The 27,470-nt window shown below is 38.4% G+C and overlaps 1 protein-coding gene across 1 annotated transcript; it reads left to right on the forward strand.

Moving 5' to 3' along the window:
- Window positions 1–24,758: 24,758 nt before the first annotated feature.
- LOC121507090 (potassium voltage-gated channel subfamily A member 3) lies at window positions 24,759–27,143 on the forward strand. Its single transcript, XM_041783240.1, has one exon. It carries the CDS (start codon window positions 24,759–24,761, stop codon window positions 26,307–26,309), a length of 1,551 nt encoding a protein of 516 aa, XP_041639174.1. The 3' UTR covers window positions 26,310–27,143.
- Window positions 27,144–27,470: the final 327 nt, after the last annotated feature.

The raw sequence follows: 27,470 nt of genomic DNA on the forward strand, positions 1-27,470 counted from the left end.
GTTGTTTCCAATCGCTTACACTTTGTTATAATACCACTGACAGCTGACTGTGGAATATTTAGGAGCGAAGAAATTTCACGACTGGAATTGTTGCACAGGTGGCATCCTATCACAGTACCACACTTGAATTCACTGAGCTCCTGAGAGCGAGCCATTCATTCACAAATGTTTGTAGAAACAGTCTGCATGCCTAGGTGCTTGATTTTATACACCTGTGGTCATGGAAGTGATTGGAACATCTGATTTCAATTATTTGGATTAGTGAGTGAACACTTTTGGCAATATAGTGTATGTGGTTAAACCAATGATGATGATTCCCAGTCTAGTTTTTGTAGCAGTATTGAATGATAATGATATTGATTAGAGGTCCTGCCCACCACTCGCGTGCAGTATTTGAAAGCCTTTTGCTATAGGTGAGTGACATGTGCAGTGTTGAACTAGGGAAAACTAGGAATAGCAACACCTTCAAACACTGTGAGAGAATGCAAAAGTTGTTTTCATTCCCCCTTAAATTGATAGTGCAATTAAAATGTAGTAGCAGCTCTTATCATTGTGAACCAGAGTGAATTTTAATTCCTGAAAGTTTTTGGAGAAATAGTTGATCAAAGCTTATTGTTATTCAAGTTTCGACTCTGACTGTGATTCTATTTAGATTAAGAGAAACAACAATTAAAGCGAGACGCTCATTGAATTGAATCTGTACGTTCCTCTCTCAGTGTCTCCTGCCCTATCCTCTCCTTCCCATCAACCTTTTGACTAATTTAATGGCCATACTCAATCTACAATCAATTCAAGTAACTCTATTAGCAACCAAGCCCATACCTGGAGTCTCTCTGCTTCTGAAACTAACTCCTCTCAGTCTGACATAAACCAATGATCCAATGCTCCAGGGGGTCTTTCTGCGTGGCCCCACCAATCCATTACAGTGACAGCATGTCATGCAGGGGCCACAGAGCTCGCTCTCCCCGGGGATCTCTAATCCACCAGGCTGGATCTTTTCCCCAACACACGCCCTCCTCGTTGCCAGCGACCTTCACATTTCACTGCAGGGATGCCGTTCGGAATAACAACGACACATGCTCCACGTCTCATGCTATATTTGGTGCTGTAATTCTTGATACTGGCATCACACCCCGTCACATCCCTGAGGATGGTGTGGGGCTCTTGCTCGGGAGTTGTGGCTGCAACCTCAAATGCCGACTGGGGCCCGCTTTTAGTCAAGAGAGCTGATGAAAATTCACATTTGATTCTCTCTGTGTTTCCAAAGGTCAGAAGATGCTAATCAGAAGTATTTATCATTCAGTTATGGGTTTCCTGTTTCTCCACAATCATTTCTTCTGTCGTTCTCTGTCTACATTTGCGAGATATTGTTTGTCTTGGAGAGTCTGTGTTGTCTGGCCTCTCTCTCTCTGTGTTTGTGATTGTGAGTGACACGGATGCAAACATAATTATCTACTCCACTATATATAGCCGGGCTGGTAAATGGCATGTCTGTGTTCTGTGTGTTGGTTTTTGGAGTGCAACAACGACATAAAGGCTCAGGAGTAGATGAAATGCTGAGATGAATTCCCTCGCCATCCTCCATGTGTGTCACGCTTCTCTTATGCATCGCCGTGGCAGCAGCTGCTTGCATTTCCTTGGTGGTGAGACGGACTTAGTGAAGCATACAGCATGTCAAATCTCAAATCTTAGCACAAACACAACAAATATTCTGACCCATGTACAAAAATATACTACTGCGTCCCAATTCTTGCACACCATTAAGAGGAAAAGTTTCAAAATAAACTTAAAAAGAGGCAGAACAGCAAACACATTATTCAAATCACATCCTCAGATTGTTAACTGAGTTTGTTACGTCTATTCTTTCTAGCAACTTAGGTTGTCAAAACTTTCAGTACGTGATAATTTTTGATAAAACGTGGAACAGTTATTAATTCAAGTAGTATCAAAAATTACAGAAGCTTTAAATAAACTACTGACTTTTAGTGATGTTTTGATGGTTTTTTTGTGATGACTGCACTATTATTTTAAGAGTAACTAAACCCTCAGACTGCTTTTTTCATATGAAAACCTATATGGGGATTGAGTATAGCACTGTTGATCAGTACTACCAAATCTTGATATTTAAACCCATATTTGTGCTTTTAGGGGTAATTGGGGGTCAGGACCCCAGGTGTTCATGGGATGCTTTCAAAAAACAAAGAGACATATAAAATGATTTAAGCTGATATATTTTATCCATTATTGTTAAAATATATCTTTAAATTCAGTCCAAAGAAATGAATCCTTGATCAGTTTGATTTGTGCTTTAATGTAGCTATTGTGTACAAAAACTCCTTCAAATTTAAATTTGCACATGATGCTTTGTGCATCATTATATGCTTTAACCAGCACATTCTCTGGCAGTGTTATTTTGGGGGTCCCAGCCTGAAAAGTTTGGGAACCCTCGTTCTACATGACCATATATCGTTGTTTTACACTCAGGTACACAGCAAAACCTGCCACTCAAATTAACACTGTGCAGGATAATACTGACACTTTAACAGTGTCAGTATCCACACCACAGAGCTTTGATTTGACTCTATTTGAAGAGGTAATACCTTAACACTAATGAAGTGTCATTATTGACTCTGTGGAATTAAAGATCGACTCTGTCACACATGAAACATGAGCAAAGGAATCCAGGCAAGGATCACAGTCTAAAACACATATAAATACATACAAATACACCTGAAAACATCTGAAACACATATAAAAACACCTGAAAACATGTAAAATACATATAAATACACCTGAAATACATACAAATACACCTGAAAACATCTGAAACACATACAAATACACCTGAAAACATCTAAAACACATACAAATACACCTGGAAACATCTAAAACACATACAAATACACCTGGAAACATCTAAAACACATATAAAAACATCTAAAACACATATAAATACACCTGAAATACATACAAATACACCTGAAAACATCTGAAACACATATAAATACATACAAATACACCTGAAAACATCTAAAACACATATAAATACACCTGAAATACATATAAATACACCTGAAAACATCTGAAACACACATAAATACATACAAATACACCTGAAAACATCTAAAACACATATAAATACACCTGAAATACATATAAATACACCTGAAAACATCTGAAACACATATAAATACATACAAATACACCTGAAAACATCTGAAACACATATAAAAACACCTGAAAACATCTAAAACACATACAAATACACCTGGAAACATCTAAAACACATATAAATACACCTGAAATACAAACAAATACACCTGAAAACATCTGAAACACATATAAATACATACAAATACACCTGAAAACATCTGAAACACATATAAATACACCTGAAATACATACAAATACACCTGAAAACATCTGAAACACATATAAATACATACAAATACACCTGAAAACATCTGAAACACATATAAATATACCTGAAATACGTACAAATACATCTGAAAACATCTGAAACACATATAAATACATACAAATACACCTGAAAACATCTAAAACACATATAAATACACCTGAAATACATATAAATACACCTGAAAACATCTGAAACACATATAAATACGTACAAATACACCTGAAAACATCTGAAACACATATAAATACACCTGAAATACATATAAATACACCTGAAAACATCTGAAACACATATAAATACATACAAATACACCTGAAAACATCTGAAACACATATAAATACACCTGAAATACATACAAATACACCTGAAAACATCTGAAACACATATAAATACATACAAATACACCTGAAAACATCTGAAACACATATAAATACACCTGAAATACATACAAATACACCTGAAAACATCTGAAACACATATAAATACATACAAATACACCTGAAAACATCTAAAACACATATAAATACACCTGAAATACATATAAATACACCTGAAAACATCTGAAACACATATAAATACATACAAATACACCTGAAAACATCTAAAACACATATAAATACACCTGAAATACATATAAATACACCTGAAAACATCTGAAACACATATAAATACACCTGGAAAATTCTAAAACACATATAAATGCATACAAATACATCTGAAAACATCTAAAACACATATAAATACACCTGAAAACATCTGAAACACATATAAAAACACCTGAAAACATCTAAAACACATACAAATACACCTGAAAACATCTGAAACACATATAAATACACCTGGAAAATTCTAAAACACATATAAATACATACAAATGTACCTGAAAACATCTTAAACACATATAAATACACCTGAAAACATCTGAAACACATATAAATACAACTGGAAAATTCTAAAACACATATAAATACGTACAAATACATCTGAAAACATCTAAAACACATATAAATACACCTGAAATACATACAAATACACCTGGAAACATCTGAAAAACATATATAAACACACCTGAAATACATACAAATACACCTGAAAACATCTTAAACACATATAAATACACCTGAAAACATCTGAAACACATATAAATACATACAGATACACCTGAAAACATCTAAAATACATATAAATACACCTGAAATACATACAAATACACCTGACAACATCTGAAACACATATAAAGACACCTGGAAACATCTAAAACACATATAAAAACACCTGAAAACATCTAAAACACATACAAATACACCTGGAAACATCTAAAACACATGCAAATACACCTGGAAACATCTAAAACACATATAAATACACCTGAAATACATACAAATACACCTGAAAACATCTGAAACACATATAAATACATACAAATACACCTGAAAACATCTGAAACACATATAAATACACCTGAAATACATACAAATACACCTGAAAACATCTGAAACACATATAAATACATACAAATACACCTGAAAACATCTGAAACACATATAAATACACCTGAAATACATACAAATACACCTGAAAACATCTGAAACACATATAAATACATACAAATACACCTGAAAACATCTAAAACACATATAAATACACCTGAAATACATATAAATACACCTGAAAACATCTGAAACACATATAAATACACCTGAAATACAAATAAATACACCTGAAAACATCTGAAACACATATAAATACACCTGAAATACAAATAAATACATCTGAAAACATCTAAAACACATATAAATACACCTGAAAACATCTGAAACACATATAAATACACCTGAAATACAAATAAATACACCTGAAAACATCTGAAACACATATAAATACACCTGGAAAATTCTAAAACACATATAAATACGTACAAATACATCTGAAAACATCTAAAACACATATAAATACACCTGAAAACATCGGAAACACATATAAATACAACTGGAAAGTTCTAAAACACATATAAATACGTACAAATACATCTGAAAACATCTAAAACACATATAGATACACCTGAAATACATACAAATACACCTGAAAACATCTAAAACACACGTAAATACACCTGAAATACATACAAATGTACCTGAAAACATCTTAAACACATATAAATACACCTGAAAACATCTGAAACACATATAAATACATACAGATACACCTGAAAACATCTAAAATACAAATAAATACACCTGAAAACATCTGAAGCACATGTAAATACATACAGATACACCTGAAAACATCTAAAATACATATAAATACACCTGAAATACATACAAATACACCTGACAACATCTGAAACACATATAAAGACACCTGGAAACATCTAAAACACATATAAAAACACCTGAAAACATCTAAAACACATACAAATACACCTGGAAACATCTAAAACACATACAAATACACCTGGAAACATCTAAAACACATATAAATACACCTGAAATACATACAAATACACCTGAAAACATCTGAAACACATATAAATACATACAAATACACCTGAAAACATCTGAAACACATATAAATACACCTGAAATACATACAAATACACCTGAAAACATCTGAAACACATATAAATACATACAAATACACCTGAAAACATCTGAAACACATATAAATACACCTGAAATACATATAAATACACCTGAAAACATCTGAAACACATATAAATACATACAAATACACCTGAAAACATCTAAAACACATATAAATACACCTGAAATACATATAAATACACCTGAAAACATCTGAAACACGTATAAATACACCTGGAAAATTCTAAAACACATATAAATGCATACAAATACATCTGAAAACATCTAAAACACATATAAATACACCTGAAAACATCTGAAACACATATAAATACACCTGGAAAATTCTAAAACACATATAAATACGTACAAATACATCTGAAAACATCTAAAACACATATAAATACACCTGAAATACATACAAATACACCTGGAAACATCTGAAAAACATATATAAACACACCTGAAATACATACAAATACACCTGAAAACATCCAAAACACATGTAAATACACCTGAAATACATACAAATGTACCTGAAAACATCTAAAACACATATAAATACACCTGAAAACATCTGAAACACATATAAATACATACAGATACATCTGAAAACATCTAAAATACAAATAAATACACCTGAAAACATCTGAAACACATATAAATACACCTGAAAACATCTGAAACACATATAAATACATACAGATACACCTGAAAACATCTAAAATACAAATAAATACACCTGAAAACATCTGAAGCACATGTAAATACACACAATAGGAAAACTCCAAAAGCATCAAAGTCTGAAGGATGCCATGGCTGATAAGGGACAGGAAAGAAGAAGTGGGCATTTGTATTCCGGCCAAGTGGCAACCTCCAGTCCTGAAAAATGAAGCCAAAGTGGAAGTGCAATAAATTGCAATACAGGGAGTGTCAACTTGAGGCTGGCTGCAGGAACACCAGAAGTCCCATCTGAACACTGGTTAAAAAGCTGTTTTTATACTAGAAATAAACTGGTTTACAGCCTGGTTCAAAAAAACCAAATGTGTCTCATTAGCTGATGTCTTCATGTGCTCTCACTGTACAGGGCTCAATTTTTTTGTACCAAAATCATTAAGATTATATTTAGGAAAAACCTCACTGCAGACTGATTGGTGTGTCTCATTTGATTGACAGAGAGCTTGACAGGCAGAAGCTATGCTTCTGTCAACCACGGTCTATAGTTCCAGTGTTAATTTCATTGACTAAAACTATGACTAAAAGTGTTATTGATGGCCTTTTTCTATGAGAAAGACTAGACTAAGGGCCAATACCATTTCTACCCCTTAACCCCTGCCCTTAGCCCATTCCCTTCGTCTACCCCTTCCCCTTGCCCGTTGAAACAGAGTGGTACGGGGTAGGGGTGAAAACCTTCCCTTAAGAATGGCACACCACTTGATTGCTGTTCATCATCACATATTGCCGATAAACAGTGTGTCATCAGAGGTGACTTTAAAGCTTTGACCATTTTGTTCTGTTCTCCATTTATTTATACAGTTTATAGCTCTGGTTTACATGTGTACATATCAAAAACAAAATAAAATCCTATCCCTAGTATTTAAAGATTGAATATATGAGAAAACCTAATATGTTTTTGTTGATAATTATTTATAAATGTTGAAAACGTTTACATTTACACGCCTCCTACGTTGTCCGTTGTGCCATTTCACTAGTGAATGCAGTGCAAGGTGGGAAACACATCATACCCCTTGGTTTCAAGTGTGATCCTGAAAAATCTTCATTTCAATGGCTGTGTAGCCCTTGGCCCTTAGCCCTAGCCCTCGATTCAAAAGAGAACTGAGACACCCCTTCACCTGACATGAAAGTGCAAAACCAAGAGGAAGGGCTAAGATAAGGGCTAAGGGTAATGGGATTGACCATAAGACTTGCCAAAAATAGATTGTTGATGACTGAAACTGTTGGTAAATCTGTCAAAATACAATGGACCTGTATTTATTCTGCCTCTAAGCTGTAGAAAGCAGGGACCCCAGGTTTGGCAGAGTGCATAGAACACACTATTGTGATTTGGTACCAGACATAGGCCAGAGACTAAATGTTAGCACTAAAAGTTAGGACTAAAATGTGTGGACTTTAAGACTAAAACTAGACTAAAATGTTTTTTGAGTTTTGTGGACTTAAACTTGACTAAAACCATAAAGGGTAGAAATGACTAAAATGTGACTAAAACTAAAATACATGTGATCAAAAAACTAAGACTGCTGTCAAAGTCAACAATGGTCTTTTGGAGAAAGAAGGAAGAGGCGTATCAGCCAAAGAACACCGTCCCCACAGTGAAACATGGTGGTGGGAGGATTATGCTGCTTCAGTGCATCTGGAACTGGAAACCTTGTCAAGGTGGAAGGAACCATGAAGAAAGAAGGATATGTGGAGATTTTGAAAGAAAACCTGAGGCAGTCAGCAACAAGACTGGGTGAAGAACTACCTTCAGAAGACCAAAGTAAGCATTATTGATTGGCCTTCACAAAGCCCTGACTTAAATCCCATTGAAAATCTGTGGGGTGAACTGAAAACGAAGGTACATGCCAGAAGGCCATCAAATCTGGAGGAGCTTGAGAGATTTGCCAAAGAAGAATGGGCTGGGAAGTGGTTTTTGAAAACAGTACTGATATCATTTGACTTTTGTATCAAAGTTCAAAAATCTGATGTTGAAACAGCTAAAGCATTGTCGATGCTCCTGTAGCCACACAGGGTTAAAAACTATCTCATGGGTGGTCTAAAACTTTGGTCTAGATATAAAGCCTTTCAGCAACTATCTGATAGATTGGAATACATTTCTTGCCATGTAGTTATCTAATGGCTTTTCCTGTAGCATCACTGGTAAATCAAGTTTAACCTGTCGAATACATGAAATTTGTAGGATTGATTGGAAATAAATTGTCATCTGGCTTTAATGATTCCCAGTGAGTCAACCCTCATTACTTTGGTGATCCGCCAAGCAGCTCTTTATTGCCTTATTCTTTACATCTGCACTAACATCTATCAAGACTGGAAGGGATTGGCCGTAAAAATATCAGTGGTGCACGTTTTGGTTTACTGTTTTGTCCATATAAAAGATATTAATTCCATAAAATAGAAAAACCAAAGATAGATGAAAGATCATGGTCATCTTTACATTAACGACAAACTCTAGTCATTACCAAACACTTGTAAACAAAAAAGGTTCCAGTGTACACATTACACATTTGGCTTATCACTGTAGTTTTACATAACTGTGACTTGCCTTTTTATTATCTAATAAATTGATAGGGACATGTATCAATATTCTGTTGATTCGCTGGGGTTTGTCAGCCCAGCTTCACTTAACTTGCTATCGACTGAAAGAGAAATCAACTGTTGCTCTTTAACCCTCATTTAGCTGCTTCAAACGCCGGCACAAAATATTGTTACATTATTTATGACCTTGGCCTTCACCTTGACTCATGCTAGCTGTGGCAGCGGACAATGTGAGAGTGTAATGATTCTGCCGTGGCAGGGATCACAGCCAATGCATGAGTGATCGATGGACGCCGCTCTCTCTATCTCCCCCTCTGTCTCTCTCCCTCTCTCCCTGCCTGTATTGATCAACCAGTGTGTGCCTGCGAGCCAGACAGGAAAAAAAAAACTCCCTTGCTCCTCATTACTCAAAGAGCGGTTCAAGCATTGTCACTCTTGATGGAAACCAGCCCTCTTTTCCCGGGCACGATGCTGAGGAATGAGGGACACCGTTAAGATCTGTTGGAAGGGATTATTATGTCAAATGCCCTCGTCTCCCTTCAGACTATGAGGCACAATGTCATTTATAACCTCACTTAAAATTGCAGCTTCTGCCAGAGTTAATAAGTCATGTTTAACTTCTCAGACTGATAACAAGTCTATCTTTAGCTCCAGAGGTTGGAGCACATAAAAGCCAAGTTTTATCCCCAGCTAGTAGAAAACTATGGAGAAAATGGATAGATGACCTTGTTGAATAAAAACTCTACTAGGCATTTATGAATGCATGTGAGCCTGGATGTAGGCATGTGTAAAACAGCCTGTTACCAGGGAGTGATCTCTTTTCTTTATAAGGACCATAAATCACCTGTGGTGTGCAAAATAATAGGCCTAGCATCGAGCTTGGCACCTCCTCTCCCACTGATGGTATCTGCATGGGAATAATAATATAACACAGCCATAGCCGGCACCTCCTCTCTCTCTTAAACCCACAGAGACATAATCAGCCACTCTCATAAAAATACCCAACCAGGAGGCTCTTTAGCTGCAAATCCTGATGCTATAAGAGCCTAAGGTTGGTTTCACATTAGGGACCTGGATCTGAGCATACTTGACCCCAAAGTCTGGTTCCATTCAGTCAACGTGAATGCAAGCATACTGTACTCGGACGTCATGCCCAAGTCTGCTTAAAGAGGTGGTTGGTTAATGTGGATTTGGGCATGTTACATGGAAGATGTGAACATAACCGGGCCCAAGCATGGCTACAGAGCTGTAGTGCCATTTCTAAATAACTCAAAAACTGTCATTTCTGAGAAGCATCGGCCCATTTGGTCCTCCTAGCTGCACCCTAGCTGCAAAGTAGCCTGCAGGATGAACACTGTACCACCACATACCACCGCCTACTGTATCAGACAGAATACATATGCTCTTCAGTGAATGATGTTACGTATATAAAAGCAGGAAAGCAGGAGAGGGGGAGCAATCATGCCCAGGCATGATCCTAAACAATCACATCTAATGGGAAAATACCCTAAAGTTGTCAAAATTGTCCATACTTGGATGCTTTTTGATACCACAGGTTTTTAGCTGATACACTTTCTATTATATAATTCTCTAAAAGTACCAAAGCCTTTAAAATCTTCAATTTGTCAGTCATATTTAACCAAAAGCTGCTACAAGCAAAATAGATGGCACTGTCTAAGTCAAACAAATGCAGTCCAGAAGTTTTAGTGTCAAATAACTGTAGTGGCTGTTTGTCGGGGGGGAAAAAAGGTACCCAAATAAATTTAACTTGTATCAGACATGAAACCGCCACTTATGCACCATGGGGATGTAATGTATGCAGGCAAAGAAGCTCATTCATTACCTCCGCCAAGGAGGTTCTGTGATCAGGAGGTTTGTTAGTTAGTTTGTTCGTTTTTTTGTTAGCAACATAACTCAAAAATTTATGGACGGATTTTGATGAAATTTTCAGGAAATGTCAGAAATGGCATAAGGAAGAACTGATTAGATTTTGGGAGTGATCCGGATCACCGTCTGGATCCAGGAATTTTTTAAAGTATTCTTTACTACTGGGAGATAGGGCTAATTGCAGAGGTCTGCGCTGTTACCACTTTACACCGGGAGATGGCAGATATGAGTAACTTCAATCCCAGCAGCATTTTTGGGTGTATTTCTATTCAAAGTTTTGGAGTTTACAGAGTTTGAAAGATGCACGCCCGGTGGAGGAGACGAGTTGGAGCGTAACAGAGAGAAAGATAGCCAATTGTAGCGAGAATACTCACAATGCTGGGAGGAATAGAGGAATATTTGCCCTCTGCCATGACTTCCAGTCATCCAGTGAGACCATGGGTGAGACTGTCAGTGCATCTGTTGGCACCGGCAGGCAATGCTTCCACCATGACAGTCCACCTGTAGCAAAGCCAATGCTTTGCCTCAACGTGTTTCCACCCCACCAGGGAGGGAGTAATTGGTGAATGCTGTGATGGGGGCACATGGAGACGGATCCAGGAATTTTTGAAAGAATTCTTCACTATTGAGAGATAGGGCTAATGGCAGAGGTCTGCACTCTCCAAGTGCTTTTCTAGTTCAAAATGCTTTACTTTTCACAGAGCAAGCATGCAAACAAAGGAACAAAGAGGATCATAGCTCCTGCTGCCTCACTCACACTGGTAAAAAAAAACAAAAAAAAAAAAACAAAAAAAAAACCTTAGGGCCTTCCCAGTGCATGCGGGTCCTCCACCCACCCTCGTACCCATATCACCTCAGGAGTCTGCAGTGTTACCCAATCACCCAGCTAACTAAATTACTAATGATGGAAAACCAAATATACTAAACAAATAATTAGCAAAAATACTTTCAGAAATATATTCTAAATGAAACAAACAAAAAAAACATAAAATAATCCATTGAAAATTGCTGATTAATTATGAGAAAATCTCTGACTGCAACTGTACACTTCCCTAGACAATGTGCATTTATCGACAAACAGAGGGTGGCAAGCTAGAAAGAGGTAAGAAGCAAAAGACGATTTATTGACAGGCAAGGTACAGTAATACTACCAGCAGGGCCAACAAACACATTTAATCATGATCCATCTCAAAACTCACAAAGTTAACCCAGATTAATCTTCCTCTTGTTGATTTTGATTTGCACTATTTTGAGATTAAGACTGTTTTTGAAAGAGTGTCAGTCACAGCTGCAACAGAAGTGCTGGTTATCCTTCAAATAGAACTTGAGGTATGAATGTGAAAATGTCAGGAAAACTAGCCCAGTTAACCTCACCGGTACATACAGTTTCACTGTACATTTGAATACATAAATACCTTGGTGGGGTGGGTGGGGGCTTGTATAATGTCATTCTGAAAAATGATGATTCAAAGATAAGGAGATAATGCTCCCCTACTGGTAGGAATCAAGATCCATGTCTTTGATATCAGGTCAAACTAGACGACGATGCAAGAAAATTTCTGACATGCTAGTCTCGCCATGTTGCTTCGGCACTGTCCTCTTCTGTCTTGCACAGATATGGTGGCTGATTTGTCATCTTGTGCCATAAAGCTGTGTGCAAGAGCTGAGTGCCTGTTGCCAAAGCTGCATAGTGCTGAAAGCAGGCAACAGGAGCACTCTGTGGAAAGGCTGTAGACATGAATCTTCCTTTAAAACTGCTAATGTAATGTGGAGAGATTGCATATTTTTTCCTCAATGGCAAGAAGTTACACAATATTTGGTCCCAAGGACTGTTATTTTTATTGCCATGTTATTAAAAGAGCTCCAGATATCAATAGAATCACACTGAAATTCAAATCTGCTGTCATGACAACCCTGCAAGGGTCATGGAAGTTTGAATAGGGCAGTAGACAAAGATAACAGAGCTAATTTCAGGATAGTTTCTGAGCTAATACACTCAGTAAGTCTGTGTTTACAAGGGTAAATACTGCCTGTAAAGCCCAGAGGGATTTCAGTGTACTTTATTTCGTCTATTATGTTGTAACTGGAGAGAGAACTGGATGAAAGAAAAGGAAGAAACAGAGAAGGAGCCGGGGGCGTTCCGGTCAAAAGCTGTTTGATCATGAGTGTTGTTGTTAGAAAATGAAAGTGCCTCTCCTGCCCAGGGTCTAAGCTTTATATCCGTCCTTTTGTGTTGAGCTGATTCTTCTTGGTTTGATAAGTGGCCTTGCAGTCCACACAAACCTCACGCTAACGCACACGCTCAGCGCTCGGCTCCCTATTCATCCTGATATGTAACATGTTCATTCCTCAGCGGGGAATGTGAAAAATAGTCTCTGGTCGACTCGCTTCTGCACGAGTTTGGACCGGATATTATATAACTTCTTCAACTTAACTCCTTTCTCTTTTTTTTTTAACCAAACTCTTTATGTTTTGTTTCCATGGAAACCGAGACAAGACAAAAACTTCCCTATCTTCCAGAGAAGCGAGCGCTGACTGGGAGGTTGTTAGTACAGCAGCATGATTTTTTATTTTAGTGCTGCAGAAACGATGTTTGAACAGGTGTTTGTATTGATGACAGCGATGAGGAAGAAACAGTCACCATATAAAAGCTAACAGACCAACATAAATCCATACATGTGTACATTGGAGCACACAGCGCTCTGCTGTTGGTCGTTTGAAAACAGATGGAGGAGACGATCAATGCCAGTATTGACAAGTCTGTCTTTAACACCAAGATTAACATTTCCAGTATTTACTGCAATGCATTAAAGGGAACTGCAAAGCTGAGTTTAAAAAGGAGACCTCTGTGTGACACGTATATTATCTGAAAGACAATGTCATATATGGATTATGTCAGTATTATGCAGATCTGTAGGAAATAGCCCCTTTTAACTAAACCGATTTTTTTTCTTTAAAGATTTATTTTAGGGCGTTTTAGCCTTTAATGGAGAGATAGGACAGTGGATAGAGCTGGAAACAGGGATGAGAGAGTGGGGATTGACAGGTGGTGAAAGAGCCACAGGCTGGACTTGATCCCAGGCCGCTTGTGTACATGGAGCGCCACTTAACCTCTGGGTCGTCTGCATCCCACTAAACCAATTCTAAATGTGAAAATAGCTACACATAGTCTACAGATATTTAAATTCTTGATCAATATTAAACACGGTTTCTTTGTCCCCTGAGAGCTACTGTAGATTTAAAATGTGTTTTTCTGTTGCTGTAATCCAGCCCACTGTACTAGAGCTATGGCTGGAGAAGTTCTACCAACTTAACAACTTTATGCAGTTAGACAAACCCAGACAGCTTAAATATACATATAATGCTGAATTAGTTAAAATACTGCAGCTTAAAACAGCCTGTGCATATACTGAGTAATGAATGTTAATCCAGTAGTTATAGTATCAGTGAGTACTTGGATTCTTATACCCATCCCAAGCACACACTAGATCTGGGGTCATCAAGTACATTTGCACAAGATTTAGTCTTGACAGAGACTTTGGGGGCCAGACTTTCAAATAAATACAAATTAAATAAATATTTTGTTCTGATTAAAATATTATAGTATTAGTATTTGTATTTTCTGTCAAAATGCAGGAAATGTTTAAGCATTACCAGTAAGACGTATCCATATAATCAGTAATGCAACAGGCCATGAGGAAACAGGCCAACCCACAGAACTGTCTGAGCCCCTAAAAATCACAGAGAATGGTCCTTCAAAACTGTGATTTAGCACCAACATTACCTCATTTTTTACACTTTTTAATCCCTTTTCACCACTTCATTTGGCCGTTTCTGCAACATTTTTTTCCACTCTGAACTCATTGTTGATCATATTTGCTACTTTTCATCCATTTTGCCACTCTTTAACCCTTTTTTGCAACTTAAACAGGCTGATTGGATTGGAATTTTAACCAATTTTTGAAACTGTTTGCCCCTTTTTTACCCTTTTACCAACATTTTAACCTCTTTTCACCACTTTTTCTGCCAATTATTGCTCCTGTGTGCCACCTTTTATCCTTTGTCACTACTTACCAAGCTATTCTTGCTATATTTTGCCACTTGTAACCCATTTTTTAAATACTTTTTGCCCCTTTTCATTACTTGTTTGCACCATTTTTTGTCACTTTTAACTAACTTTAAAACTTTATGCCCCTTTTTTTTCCTCTTTTACTAATTTTTGCAACATTTTAACTTCTTTTCATCACTTTTCCTGCCAATTTTTTCTCTTTGTGCCACTCCATGACCCATTTTGGGGGGGCCTGATATGGCCCTCGGGCGGCCTGTTGATGATCAGTGCACTAGATGATTGGGTCAGACCATAATGATTACTACTTTGATTACTAGATACTACATCTCACAGGAACTTGCTTTATGACAAGTGACCTCAGAAAAAAAAAAGGATGACTGACATTGTCAGCTGGCTGTCCTAGCATACGTTCTGTTTTGCATCATATATATATATATATATATATATATATATATATACACACACACTGTATAAATGGAGGAAATGAACATGATTGAGGTCAATATGAAGGAGGTTGTTCCACATTATTAAGCAGGGCTTAGGTTTCATGCAATGTGTGAAAAAAGAAAGATCTTCCTGCAGATGAAAAGCCTGAAATAGTGCAGTATTTTGGATGAAAACACGAATATTTCACATAAATTAAAACTGATCATCGTACTGATAAAAGATTTCAGTGTGACTCAGACAGGTTCGTTCAGATTAAAGCGTATGAAGGAAAGTTTCTGAGCAGCTGTGAAAAATCCACTGATGAGCAGCAAACAGGTATTTGAAGCTGCTGGTGCCTGGAGTCCCAAGAAACCCAACTAATCCTAGTCATTGCCAATTATGTAGACTTTTTAGGAAATAAAATCATCAAAAACCGTATGCATCATAATTTGAAACACAGTGTGAACGTCTCCTCTTTGCTTCCATGTTTGTGAGCTGTAAAAGTAAACAACATCCAGTTTGGGATGGTTCCCAGTCGGCGCGTTCTCTCTGGTTATTGCTGGTTTTTCAAGAGGAGAAGAAAACTAAACAGTCATCACACAAAAATGTCCTTTAGGGCTCTCTCATTCTGAGCGCTGGTACTGTACGGATCAAAATGAAGGTGTTTCAGACCGTGAGAGCAGAGAAAGCCCCATAAATACACGAGGTGCATTTCTTCCACAATAAAGTTTTAAAAAGACAGTAAACACCAAAGGAGATTCTTCTAAATAGTCTATCGATAAAAATAATTCAAAGAATGAAAGATTTACAAAGTATTTAAGTTTTTTTCTGCTTTATTTAATACGGATTCACAAACTACAAGTATCTTGTTGGCCTGGTCCTTTATTCTCAGGATGTGAAATCTAGGGCTGTAACAAGAAATAAAACAATCATACTTTCATTTGTATTTTATTTTCTCAACCTTTTTAATATCCTGTCTGTCCAACAGCCCAAAACCAAACTGTACTCTAAATTTATTCCATAAAAGTAAAGAAAAACAAAATTTAACTGCATAAAAAAGAAATAAATACCTTAATTCTTTTTTTATTTTATACTTTATTGTGTCAATTAGTAGTGTTAGTTACATAGAAGCACATCTTATTGTCACAGATATACATTGACACATTTTCCCATTTTAATTTTTTTTTACATTTAAATACCTTGATTCTGAAGCATTTAAATTTTGCTTGAATTAATCCTTTAAAAAAGGATTTTAAAAAAACTTTCAATATTGATGTTTCAGGCACATGTACCAGATAAATGTTGGACTTAAACTGTAATTGAAGTTCTTTTATTTTTCTGACTCATTGAAAAATTCTAATCTGAATCTAGTCCTCTTTAATTGGTACTTCTTGTATTTCACGTGTTTTAATGTCTTTGAGTAGATATGATGAAGTTAATAATCTGTCATCTCTATTTTCTTGTATCTAACTGGAACCAGAATTTAAATAAGCTCTTAGTCTGAAGTGTTTGTGTTTTGGCTGTGGTGTATTTTTAAGATTATGTAGAGGCAGACTTTCAGACTGTGAGGACAATAAGAAGAGAAAAGTGAGAAAAGGTCAGTCCCTTTCTGGCTGCTGGGAGGAGATGAGACAGAAACAAAACTGATAATGAACAAGATATCATGAAGAAGTACAGGACAGGAGAGATAAGTCAGAGCTGAAGTATTAGTTTGAAGAAACCGTTCTGCAGTTTCACCGGCTAGCTCTCCCACCACCGTTATTTCACCCAGGGGAAATTCAGTAAATGGTCCAAAACAATGCAAGAAGTTTGGTAACGGTCAAGGCTCCTCTCTTATTGTGTCATGACGTAGAAATGCACTGATTTGGGAACCTCTGGGGGGATGTCTGCTCTGAGGTCTAAATATAAATAAGATTTGAAAATACCTACTGGATTCTTCATGCAGAGGTCTTCTGGTTGTTTTAAGTGTGTGCCGGCTTGTTCTGTTAAGATTTTATCACTAAAATAATTCAAATTGTGGCTCCAAGAGGAAAAGGTTGGGAGGTTGCCAATGCAAATAAGATATGAAATCCCCAAAACCTGTTCCAGCTCTCTTTTGTGTTTATGTCATTATTGTTGAGATTACTTCTGGCTTTTGTTGAATTTATTCTCATCTTGCTATGGCTTTATTAAAGAGAAGAGCAGATAGAGTCAGAAAATCAGGGAGAGAGAGAAGGGACGACATAGAGAAAAGGAGATGCAGGTTTGACTTAAACCCAAGCCACACGTTTGGAAGACTGGAGCCTCTGTACAGCCGGGTACACACTGAACAGTCTGCTTACAGGAGAAAAGCTCGTCCTCCATGAAAACAATCTATCTCAGCTGGCATAGCTCACGTAGCTCTGTTAGCGGTGTATGCTACACAGATAACGGAGCTACATGGTTAACCAGGCTACAGCTAAGCTCCCAAAGCAGCTAAGTAAGCTAGGTATCTACGTTAAGTTGGCTTTAGCTACGTTTGCTGAAGTTTGCTACCTTGGCTTATGTACTTATGTCAGTTACGTAACTAGCATAGCTATGTTAGCTTTAGCTAAAGCTTAAGAAGCTTTAGGGTGCTTTCACACTAGCGGCCCAGTCCCGGATCTGAGTGCACTTGAGCCCAAAGTCCGGTTCGTTTTGGCTAGTGTAAATGCAAACGAACTGTGCATGGGCACCACTTAGGAAGGTGGTCTCGGGCGCGATTCAAGTGGACTCCGGCATTGTTCTGATGAGATGTGAATGCAACCACGCCGGGATATGGGACAGAGCGTCGCATCAGCTTTTTGACATCATCATACAACCTAAACTTCTCTTCACAGCATGGCAGTTTGTTCACATTCTGTGTCAATAAAAAAATAATCAAAATCCTGTCAAGAAACGGTCCGTTGTGACTCACCTTACAGATGAACACAAGTTGGAGTCAAAGGCAATAAAAGGTGATTTTAAATCATCCATGGCTGCAGGATGGACTTTTTTGGCGGTCAAAACAAAAACAATCTTTGCTCAGGTCATGACCCGAGTGGTTGCCATGGTAGCTTCTTCTTCTTTGTCCTCCTTGGCGGGGTTGTAAACCAGCTACATGCATACCGCCACCTGCTGTTTCAGACTGAGTACATACGCAAGGGGGCCTTTTTTTCATTATTTTATTCATCAGTATTGACAGCATCTGTGTTCTATCAGCCTAAGGGTAAAAGATATTTAGGTTTGGGACTTACAACCTGACAAGAAGTTAATATCACATTTACACATGGCACACCTGACTCATGCAAGCATCACTTTTTAATTATCTTTACAGTCCCAAAGAAACAGTGAGCAGGATGTTATATGTCATTTTAATAAAAGTATGGAGCACTTCTTGTAAAATTCAAGGTGGCATGTACAGAACAAGCTGAATGAGAGCACATTTCAACAACCATAGCCATGACCCAAAAAGCTGTTCATCTTATTGATCCTGTGCATCATGGGAGAGGGAGGGACGTTTAAAAAAAGCCCTTCACTGGATTTTTTTATCACCACGCCCACAGCTACAACATGAATGAGCAACATTTTAATGTAACACGGGACTTAGATAAATTTAAAGCATCATCTAGAAAAGCTGCAGTACAACAGTGAGGTCATTTCTGAGACGGATACTGGGTTATGGCTCATCCCATCTGACCCAAACAAGATCACTGGTCTTTTCTAACACAGGGCCACAAGAAGACTAATACTCTTATACCAGCACCCTGACTATCTCTATCCTGATTTGGTTCCTAGTCTCCTACCCTGACATCCTCACTTGTGTATTTTTGTGAAATAAGTGGCTGAATCGTGCATATTTCCTTATGTTTTACAGAAGTTTAGAAAGTCTAATAACATAGAGCGGATTCGGAAAGTATTTTTCAGTTTTATTTTGTTACCACATTCAACTTGGCTTGTCGTGTCGTCACTAGCTTTCATTTGGAGTTTTTTTTTTTGCCAAACTCCAAGCAGACTTTCATGTGTTTTGCATTGAGGAGAGCCTTCCGTCTAGCCTCGCTACCATTAGCCCGGGTCAGTAGAGGGCTGCAGTGAGGTCTGTCCTTCTGGAACTCTGTGCCGTCTTCACGCTGGATGTCTGGAGCTCAGTCAGAGTGACCATTGGGTTCTTGGTCACCTCTCTTACTGCTACACCTCTCCTCCCTCAATCGATCAGTCCTGGTCATGCCAAACTTCTTCACTGGTCCTTAGATAATGGGTTCATGTGACTCCTAAACGAGAGCGTTTTTCATGGGTCAGGATGAGGCCGAAGTGTTACCTTTCTTTCTGTGTGCAGTGGTGTGTATGTATACTGTGCATACTGACTCAACCAAATGCTTTTCAGAGAAACTTACTTAAGGAATTCTTACAACTGTGTAAAATGAGACAGACAACTCTAACATTAAATCAGCTATCTATTAAAGACGCTCATATGTGAATCTGCACAGTTACAGGAAAGTTTGGGGGTTTCTCCTAGAGGATGGGTCAGACATCAAACACTTCATCTTGCACTTTGTGAGGTGTATTTTTGTGCTCCCGTGTGTCATGAAACTGCATTTCACTTAAGGGAATTTCATTCCTTTTAAATAATAGGGATGAATTTTGTATTCCAGACAGATTTGAAGAGCTATAATCCACCTTTGACTTCTATAAGCAGGAAAAACTGAGCATGGAATGAGGCGGTTATATGAAGAAGACAATCCATTGAACTGTAGCCTCTAACTTGTACCACTAAAGTCTGCTTTTCTCCCATAAACAGATTTCCTGACAGTGAAGGGGTTTCCCACGCCCTTTAACTTATTTTTTCAGACAGTCTTAAAGAGCTCATTGGGTTTTTAGATCAGTGTCATCCGCTTTAAGAGGATTTTCTAAGTGTATTAATAGTGGCGGACTACATGCTGCCATATTTGGATAAAAGAGAGGCTCAGCTCTTCTTTTTGGGTCTGACATGATGGATTTAAACCCTCTTTTAAAAAAGAGAGACTGGCACAGTAAAATAATAAAGCAGCAGATAGTCTACTAGCCTTGAATCCCATTAAAACTCATTAACCCGGGAGCACGTGCTCCTAAAAAGCAGAGACAGTGACGGACGTCTTTGATGAAGCCTGTCAGTATGAATTACAAACAACACTGATTTTGTATTTCCGTCATTAATCTGAGCTCTAACAAAGGCTGACAGCCGAGAAGCTCCTCTCAGCCGAGTCCACCACCACCACATGGCGGGAATGATTTTTTTTTTCCTAGTGGAAATGAGGTTAGTGAAGCTCGAAGCCCCTGTGTTGTGGTAACAATGTAAAGCACGAGCTCACACATGGACTCAGCGCTGCTCGTTTGCAGGAAGAAGCGCGCGCTGGTCTGGACGAGCTGGCGCGCGCTTGTTTTCAGCACCATGGAGAGCAACAGCCGCCCAACCGAGAGAAATCCAGCAGCAGGAACGGAGAAGCTCCGTTTTCCTGCCCTGGCTTCGGTTTGGGAATGTGTTGATGTGCACGGAACAGCCCCCGAAAAACACGATTACATCAGCTGCTGCTTCTGTGGGGGAAAGTGATGTAAAGGCTGCTGACAGCTTTGTTGTGTCCGTGTCCACAGTGGGAGACACGAGCATCGACTTGTTTGCGGACACAGAGGAAGCTGCTGCTCAGCGTCTTTATGTTGTTTTTTCTTTTTAAGTCACGTAAACGGAGCACAGAGTCAGACTACAGCTTTATATCTGCTCTTATTTAGGAGATGTACGGAGGCTCATTCATGCCAATGACAACAAAGAAGAAAAACAGGAACACTCAGCATTACAAGAGAAACATTATCAGTTTCAAGTCGTTATAATGACAAAAAGTCATTTGAAAGTAAAATGTATTAGGTATTTAGTGACATTTAAAGCAAAAGTCATTAAATAAATGCAAACATTATGATAGTGTTAAGTATGATTTTTGTCTGGTTTGACTTTTAAGCCCACAGTTTTTACTTTTTGTCCCATAATTATGACTTTATTTCATTTATGACTTCTCACAATTGTAACTTCGTATAGGCTATCTTTTAAATTTTACTTTTCATTCATGATTTCTGCTTTCCATTTTAAAAATGACTTATTTCAAAGTAATGTATTTTGTCTCCTAAAGCTTCAAATTTTTGTTTTATCATTTTGACTTTTAATCTTAAAAGTAAAACTTTGTATCTCAAATAATGCCTCTAAATCTCACATTTTCAACTTTTTCTCTCTAACTTTTTGACCCATTATCTAAAAAGTATAATATTTTAACTTAAATATTTTCTTTTCCCCTCAGATTTGTTTTATGTCCAGTGTTGGGGTAATGCGCTACAAAGTAATCCGTTAGAGTACTCAGATTACTTTTTTGGTGTAACCAGTAATGTAACACGTTAGCTTTACAGTTCAAGTAATCCCGTTATTAGTTACATTTTCATAAAAGTAATCCATTACAGAAAGAAAAATACCAAATTTCCTCTCTCTTTTGTGGCTTCAAAAAGAGAGAAAGAAAAAAGGAAGCTCTTTGAAGCATCTGCTCTGTTTGTCCTTCTCTCTTCCTGTAGTCACGCTGGCCCGTAGCACCGTGCCAGCGGAAGGTAAACATTCTGTGCCAGTGGTTCCAAACCTTTTCCAACTCAGGGCCCACTTTTAAGTCTCAAAATTTTTCGCAGCCCGCCTCCGACCCCGTAAATACGAAGGCCATATAATGCATTCTCAGAGCACTTTTTTTTATTGAAGGTTGAACCTAAAGGACCGAACTGAAAACAGGAGAAACATGTTGGAAGTTCCACAGGCGCTAACACAGCTTCTGTAACATGTTGTAACAACTTCAGTATCACAGTTTTCAAGGAGTAACTGAGTTTTAACATTTAAAACACTATTCTGTATATTTTTATTTTTATATAATTACTCCCACCCCCAAAAATCAGACTATTTTGGAAATGATTTGGCAGCCCACTTGCAATACCTTTGTGGCCCACCAGGGGGCCGCAGCCCACAGGTTGGGAATCACTGTTCTATGCCATTATGCGTGCATTGTTAGCTTGATGAACCGGTGAGCTGACAGAGAGGACAGCAGAACACAGGAATTATCCCCATTATGATGGATTTTTGGATAAAAGGGACAAGAACAGCATCCTGGTGAAACGTACGTTTTAAAGCTCCGTTTGCTTTCATTCAATCAGCTGTTCAGCTGTTCCAATTACGCGCTGTTATCACACACAGCGTTGGAGTGATTCTGTCTGCCTCTGCTCAGCTTGTTGTCTGATTGTGAGCATGTTAAAGAGCTGTAAAGGTTTTCCTGTCTGTCAGCGGTGTTGTCAGGCTGTAGAGGTTCGTTATCTGTAGTTTTTACCACCAACGAGTGGAACGAGTGGCTAAAGAGTTTTAATATCTAGTGACGCAAAAGTACTTGTTACATTTAGAGGAAGTAACGCAGTAACGTAACAAATGACTTTTCTCAGTATGTAACGCAGTAATCTAACGAGTTAGTTTCAAAAGTAACGCTACCCAATGCTGTTTATGTTTTATAATTTGGACTTTTATCTTAGAAATATGACTTTATTTCTTAAAATTATGATTAAAATGAACTTATTTTGACTAACAAAAGGACTTTTTATCTTTGAGGTATGATATTTTAGCTAATAAATTTGTTTTTAATACTTTTTGTCTCATTTCGACTTTTATCTCATGACATCAAGTTTTTTTCTTGTAATTTCGACTTTCTGTCAATAGTTCAAACTCATTAGTTCCACTTTTTGTCTCAGATTTAAACTTTATTTTCAACATGACTTGACTTTTTATCGTTAAAGTATGAATTCCTTTCAGGACTTTTGCCTAAAATTTCCAAGTTTTTACACTTAAAAGAATGATTTTATCTCAGGACTATGACTTTATTTTACCATAGCTACTTTTTGTCATAATTTAGATTTTTTTTATCTTAAAGTTATGACTTTTATACCAAAATTATGCAGTTTTACCTCTCAATTGTTACTTTTTGTCTCAAAATTTCCCGTTTTGATATTGTAATTTTTGTCTTTTATCTCTAAGGTGTTCATTTTTGTCTCCCAAATTTCTGAATTTTAACTTTTTCTTATGATAATTTATAGTCATTATTTTGACTTTTCTCCTTTTTTATCTCAAAGGTTTTATTTTTGATGAGATACTTTGACCTATTACCTTCAGAATATGGATTTGTATTATAATGTTCATGTTTGACTCATGTTTGAGGTTATGATTTTAACTTTTTATGTCATAATTATAACTTCTATTTTTGCTACGTTTTATTACATTGTTCCACATTTTTCCCTCATAGTTTTGACTTTTATTAGTGCTGTATGATTTACTGATAATAATGTGTGATTGGGATTATTCTTGACAGTGCTGAGATTGATATATTATATAAATGGTTCAATGAGGTTATCAAGTCAAATTCAACAAATAGAGATAGTTTTGAAATGGGATTTTCTTAACTCAAATATACAACTACTGAATAGCATAAAAACCTGGTTTAAACAGTACTGCTTTGAAAATACATTTGAATTTTCTAAAAAGTCCGAGCTTTCCCTTTAGTGAAAATGAAGTTTAGTGGCATTGTTGTAAACTTGAGGGCCTTTTGTTGCATTTTTAACCTTTCAGGTTGAAAAGGAATGTCCTTTTTTTGCTTAACTGACTTTTTCTCACTGGCCTGAGTGGGCTTCCGTACATGTCAGATTTACTCGCTCACAGGAAAAAACAATCCAACTTCAATCAAACAGGTGTGGATGTGATGCCATCAAGTGTTTGTTTTGCCCTCACACTTGACTGAAGGTGCGTGCTCGACATTTGCAGTGTCAACTTTCTTTCCTATTGGGCGGCTGCGTGGACGTATGTCAGACATATGCGCGCCGTGGGCGGGTGTCGACGTGTTTGTAAAAAAAAAAAAAAAAAAAAAAAAAAAAGGAAAAAGGCGGAGGGGAGTGCAGCGGCTCAGTGTGTGGATAGGCGCAGATAGGTGATGGTTAGGAGAGATGTGAGTGGCGTCGGCCACGGCTCTCCAAAGCTGTAGGCTTTGGCTGGGAGAGGCGTGGCGCACTCTGCCCCTCTGGACCCAAAACCACCTGTATGGATGACCAGAACTCCAGTGTGATCCAGACGCCCTCGCCGACAAGGAGCAGGGGCAACACCGACACAGAGAGCAGGGGTGATGAGGTGGAGAGGGGCGTCATGACGGTGGAAAACATGCTGGAGGAGTCCGCCGTGCTCTCGGCGCCTCACCTGTCCGTGGATCGATACGAGCGCAGCCGCCAGGGATGCTGCGAGCGCGTGGTCATCAACATTTCGGGTTTACGCTTCGAGACGCAGCTGAAAACTTTCAACCAGTTTCCAGAAACGCTGCTGGGGGATCCGAGGAAAAGGATGCGCTACTTTGACCCACTGAGGAACGAGTACTTCTTTGACAGGAACAGACCCAGCTTTGATGCCATCCTCTACTACTACCAGTCAGGGGGGCGCATCCGGAGACCTGTCAACGTCCCCATTGATATTTTCTCCGAGGAGATCCGCTTCTATCAGCTCGGGGAGGAGGCCATGGAGAAATTCCGCGATGATGAAGGGTTTATAAAAGAAGAGGAGCGCGTGCTGCCCAAAAATGACTTCCAAAAGCAGGTTTGGCTTTTGTTTGAGTACCCTGAGAGCTCAGGGCCAGCCAGAGGGATCGCCATCGTTTCAGTGCTCGTTATTTTGATTTCCATTGTGATTTTCTGCATGGAGACTCTGCCTGAGTTCAGGGACGAGAGGGACCAAGCCACAGTGGCACCCACGGTCAATGGCACGGCCCCCCACGTGCCGAGCCCATTCACAGACCCCTTCTTTGTCATAGAGACCCTGTGCATCATCTGGTTCTCCTTCGAGCTGCTGGTCAGGTTCTTCGCCTGCCCCAGTAAAACTTCCTTCTCCAAAAACATCATGAATATCATCGACATCGTGGCCATCATCCCCTACTTTATCACTCTGGGGACCGAGCTGGCGGAGAGGCAGATCAACAGCGGCCAGCAGGCCATGTCTCTCGCCATCCTGAGGGTGATCAGGCTGGTGAGGGTCTTCCGGATCTTTAAGCTGTCACGACACTCAAAGGGACTTCAGATTTTGGGTCAGACCCTAAAAGCGAGCATGCGAGAGCTGGGTTTGCTCATATTCTTCCTCTTCATCGGAGTTATCCTCTTCTCCAGCGCGGTTTACTTTGCGGAAGCAGACGACCCCACGTCCAGCTTCAGCAGCATCCCAGACGCGTTTTGGTGGGCTGTGGTTACCATGACTACAGTGGGATACGGGGACATGCATCCGGTGACCATCGGGGGGAAAATAGTGGGGTCTCTGTGCGCAATAGCAGGCGTGCTGACCATTGCCTTACCCGTGCCAGTGATTGTGTCCAACTTCAACTACTTCTACCACAGGGAGACGGAGGGAGAGGAGCACCCACAGTACGCGCACGCGGACAGCTGTGAGCACCTCCCCTCTGAGGAGTTGAGGAGGTCATGCAGCTCCTCGTCCCTGAGCAAGTCTGAGTACATGGTGATCGAGGAGGGCATCAACAGCGCCTTCAAACAGCCCAACTTCAGCACCGAGAACAACCAGAACTGCGTCAACATCAAAAAGATCTTCACAGACGTGTAAACGAGCATGAAGACTTAGTAGCTCTAATATTATTTTTATATTTAGCCACTCGTACCGTGTCAGTCCATATCTGTGGGTGAGCGCTGCGTAAATGTCCATTTTAACAAGTTTTTTTTTTATCGTTTCCGGTGAGTATTTCTCACAAGTATTAATGTGACCGAAAAGATTTACACCGGAAACGTCCTGTCAGGAGAGTCAAACAAGTTATTGTCTTGTTAAAAGCGACATTTTTTGCAGTGTACAGTGCCACTCGATGCCTACATATCTCGATGTTAAAGCGGAAGTTGTTGGTGTTTCTGATTGGGACACACGTGTAGCATAGTCTGCTATATTTGCATTTAAACACCAGTCTGAAAAAAAAACGACGTCTTTGTGCTTCGTGGAGAGAAAAGAACTTCATCGTCCAGTAACGTAATGAATAGACTTTATAGCCAAATACTGCCTGTTTAGGTTCTACTGAATATCATAACCTGTCCAAATGTCGGATTGTTATTCAGGTAATAACACTACGTGGTGTCAGTGGAAACGCTTATCATGAGTAATAAGTCGAGCTTTTCGTAAAATTGTATTTTTATTCACAACTGCCTATATAGCCTCTATTAAATAAACCAGAATATGACATGGTCACACGTGAAATGTCCTTTAATACCGATCACGCAGCCCATCCTACGGAAGCCCATTAGTGCCTCTTTAAAAGGAAAAATATGACAGTTTAGACTTTCAAAATAAATAAATATTGCACCCTATATTGAAATGATAAGACGGTATGTTATACTGAGATAAAAATTTATAATTATGAGATAGTATGATTATGATATGGTGATAAAAAGTCAGAATGCCTAGATGTAAGTCAAAACTACGGACTAAAACTATGGCTAAAAATGTTCATCGACAGCCTTTTTTCATGACTAAAACTAGCCTAAGACTAACAAAAATAGACCTGCGATGACTAAAACTGACAAAAACTAAGTATAGTTTTCGGAAAGATGACTAAAACTAGACTAAAATGTTTTCGAGTTTTCATTGCACATTCAAAATCTGTGATATTTTCCCAAGCAGGAACCCCAGGTTTGACAGAGCGCATAGAACACACTAACATGGTTTGGTACCAGATCTAGGCAAGAAAATAAATGCTTGGACTAAAAATAAAGACTAAAATGT

Source organism: Cheilinus undulatus, linkage group 3, assembly GCF_018320785.1.
Source record: "Cheilinus undulatus linkage group 3, ASM1832078v1, whole genome shotgun sequence".
Classification (NCBI taxonomy): Eukaryota; Metazoa; Chordata; class Actinopteri; order Labriformes; family Labridae; genus Cheilinus; species Cheilinus undulatus.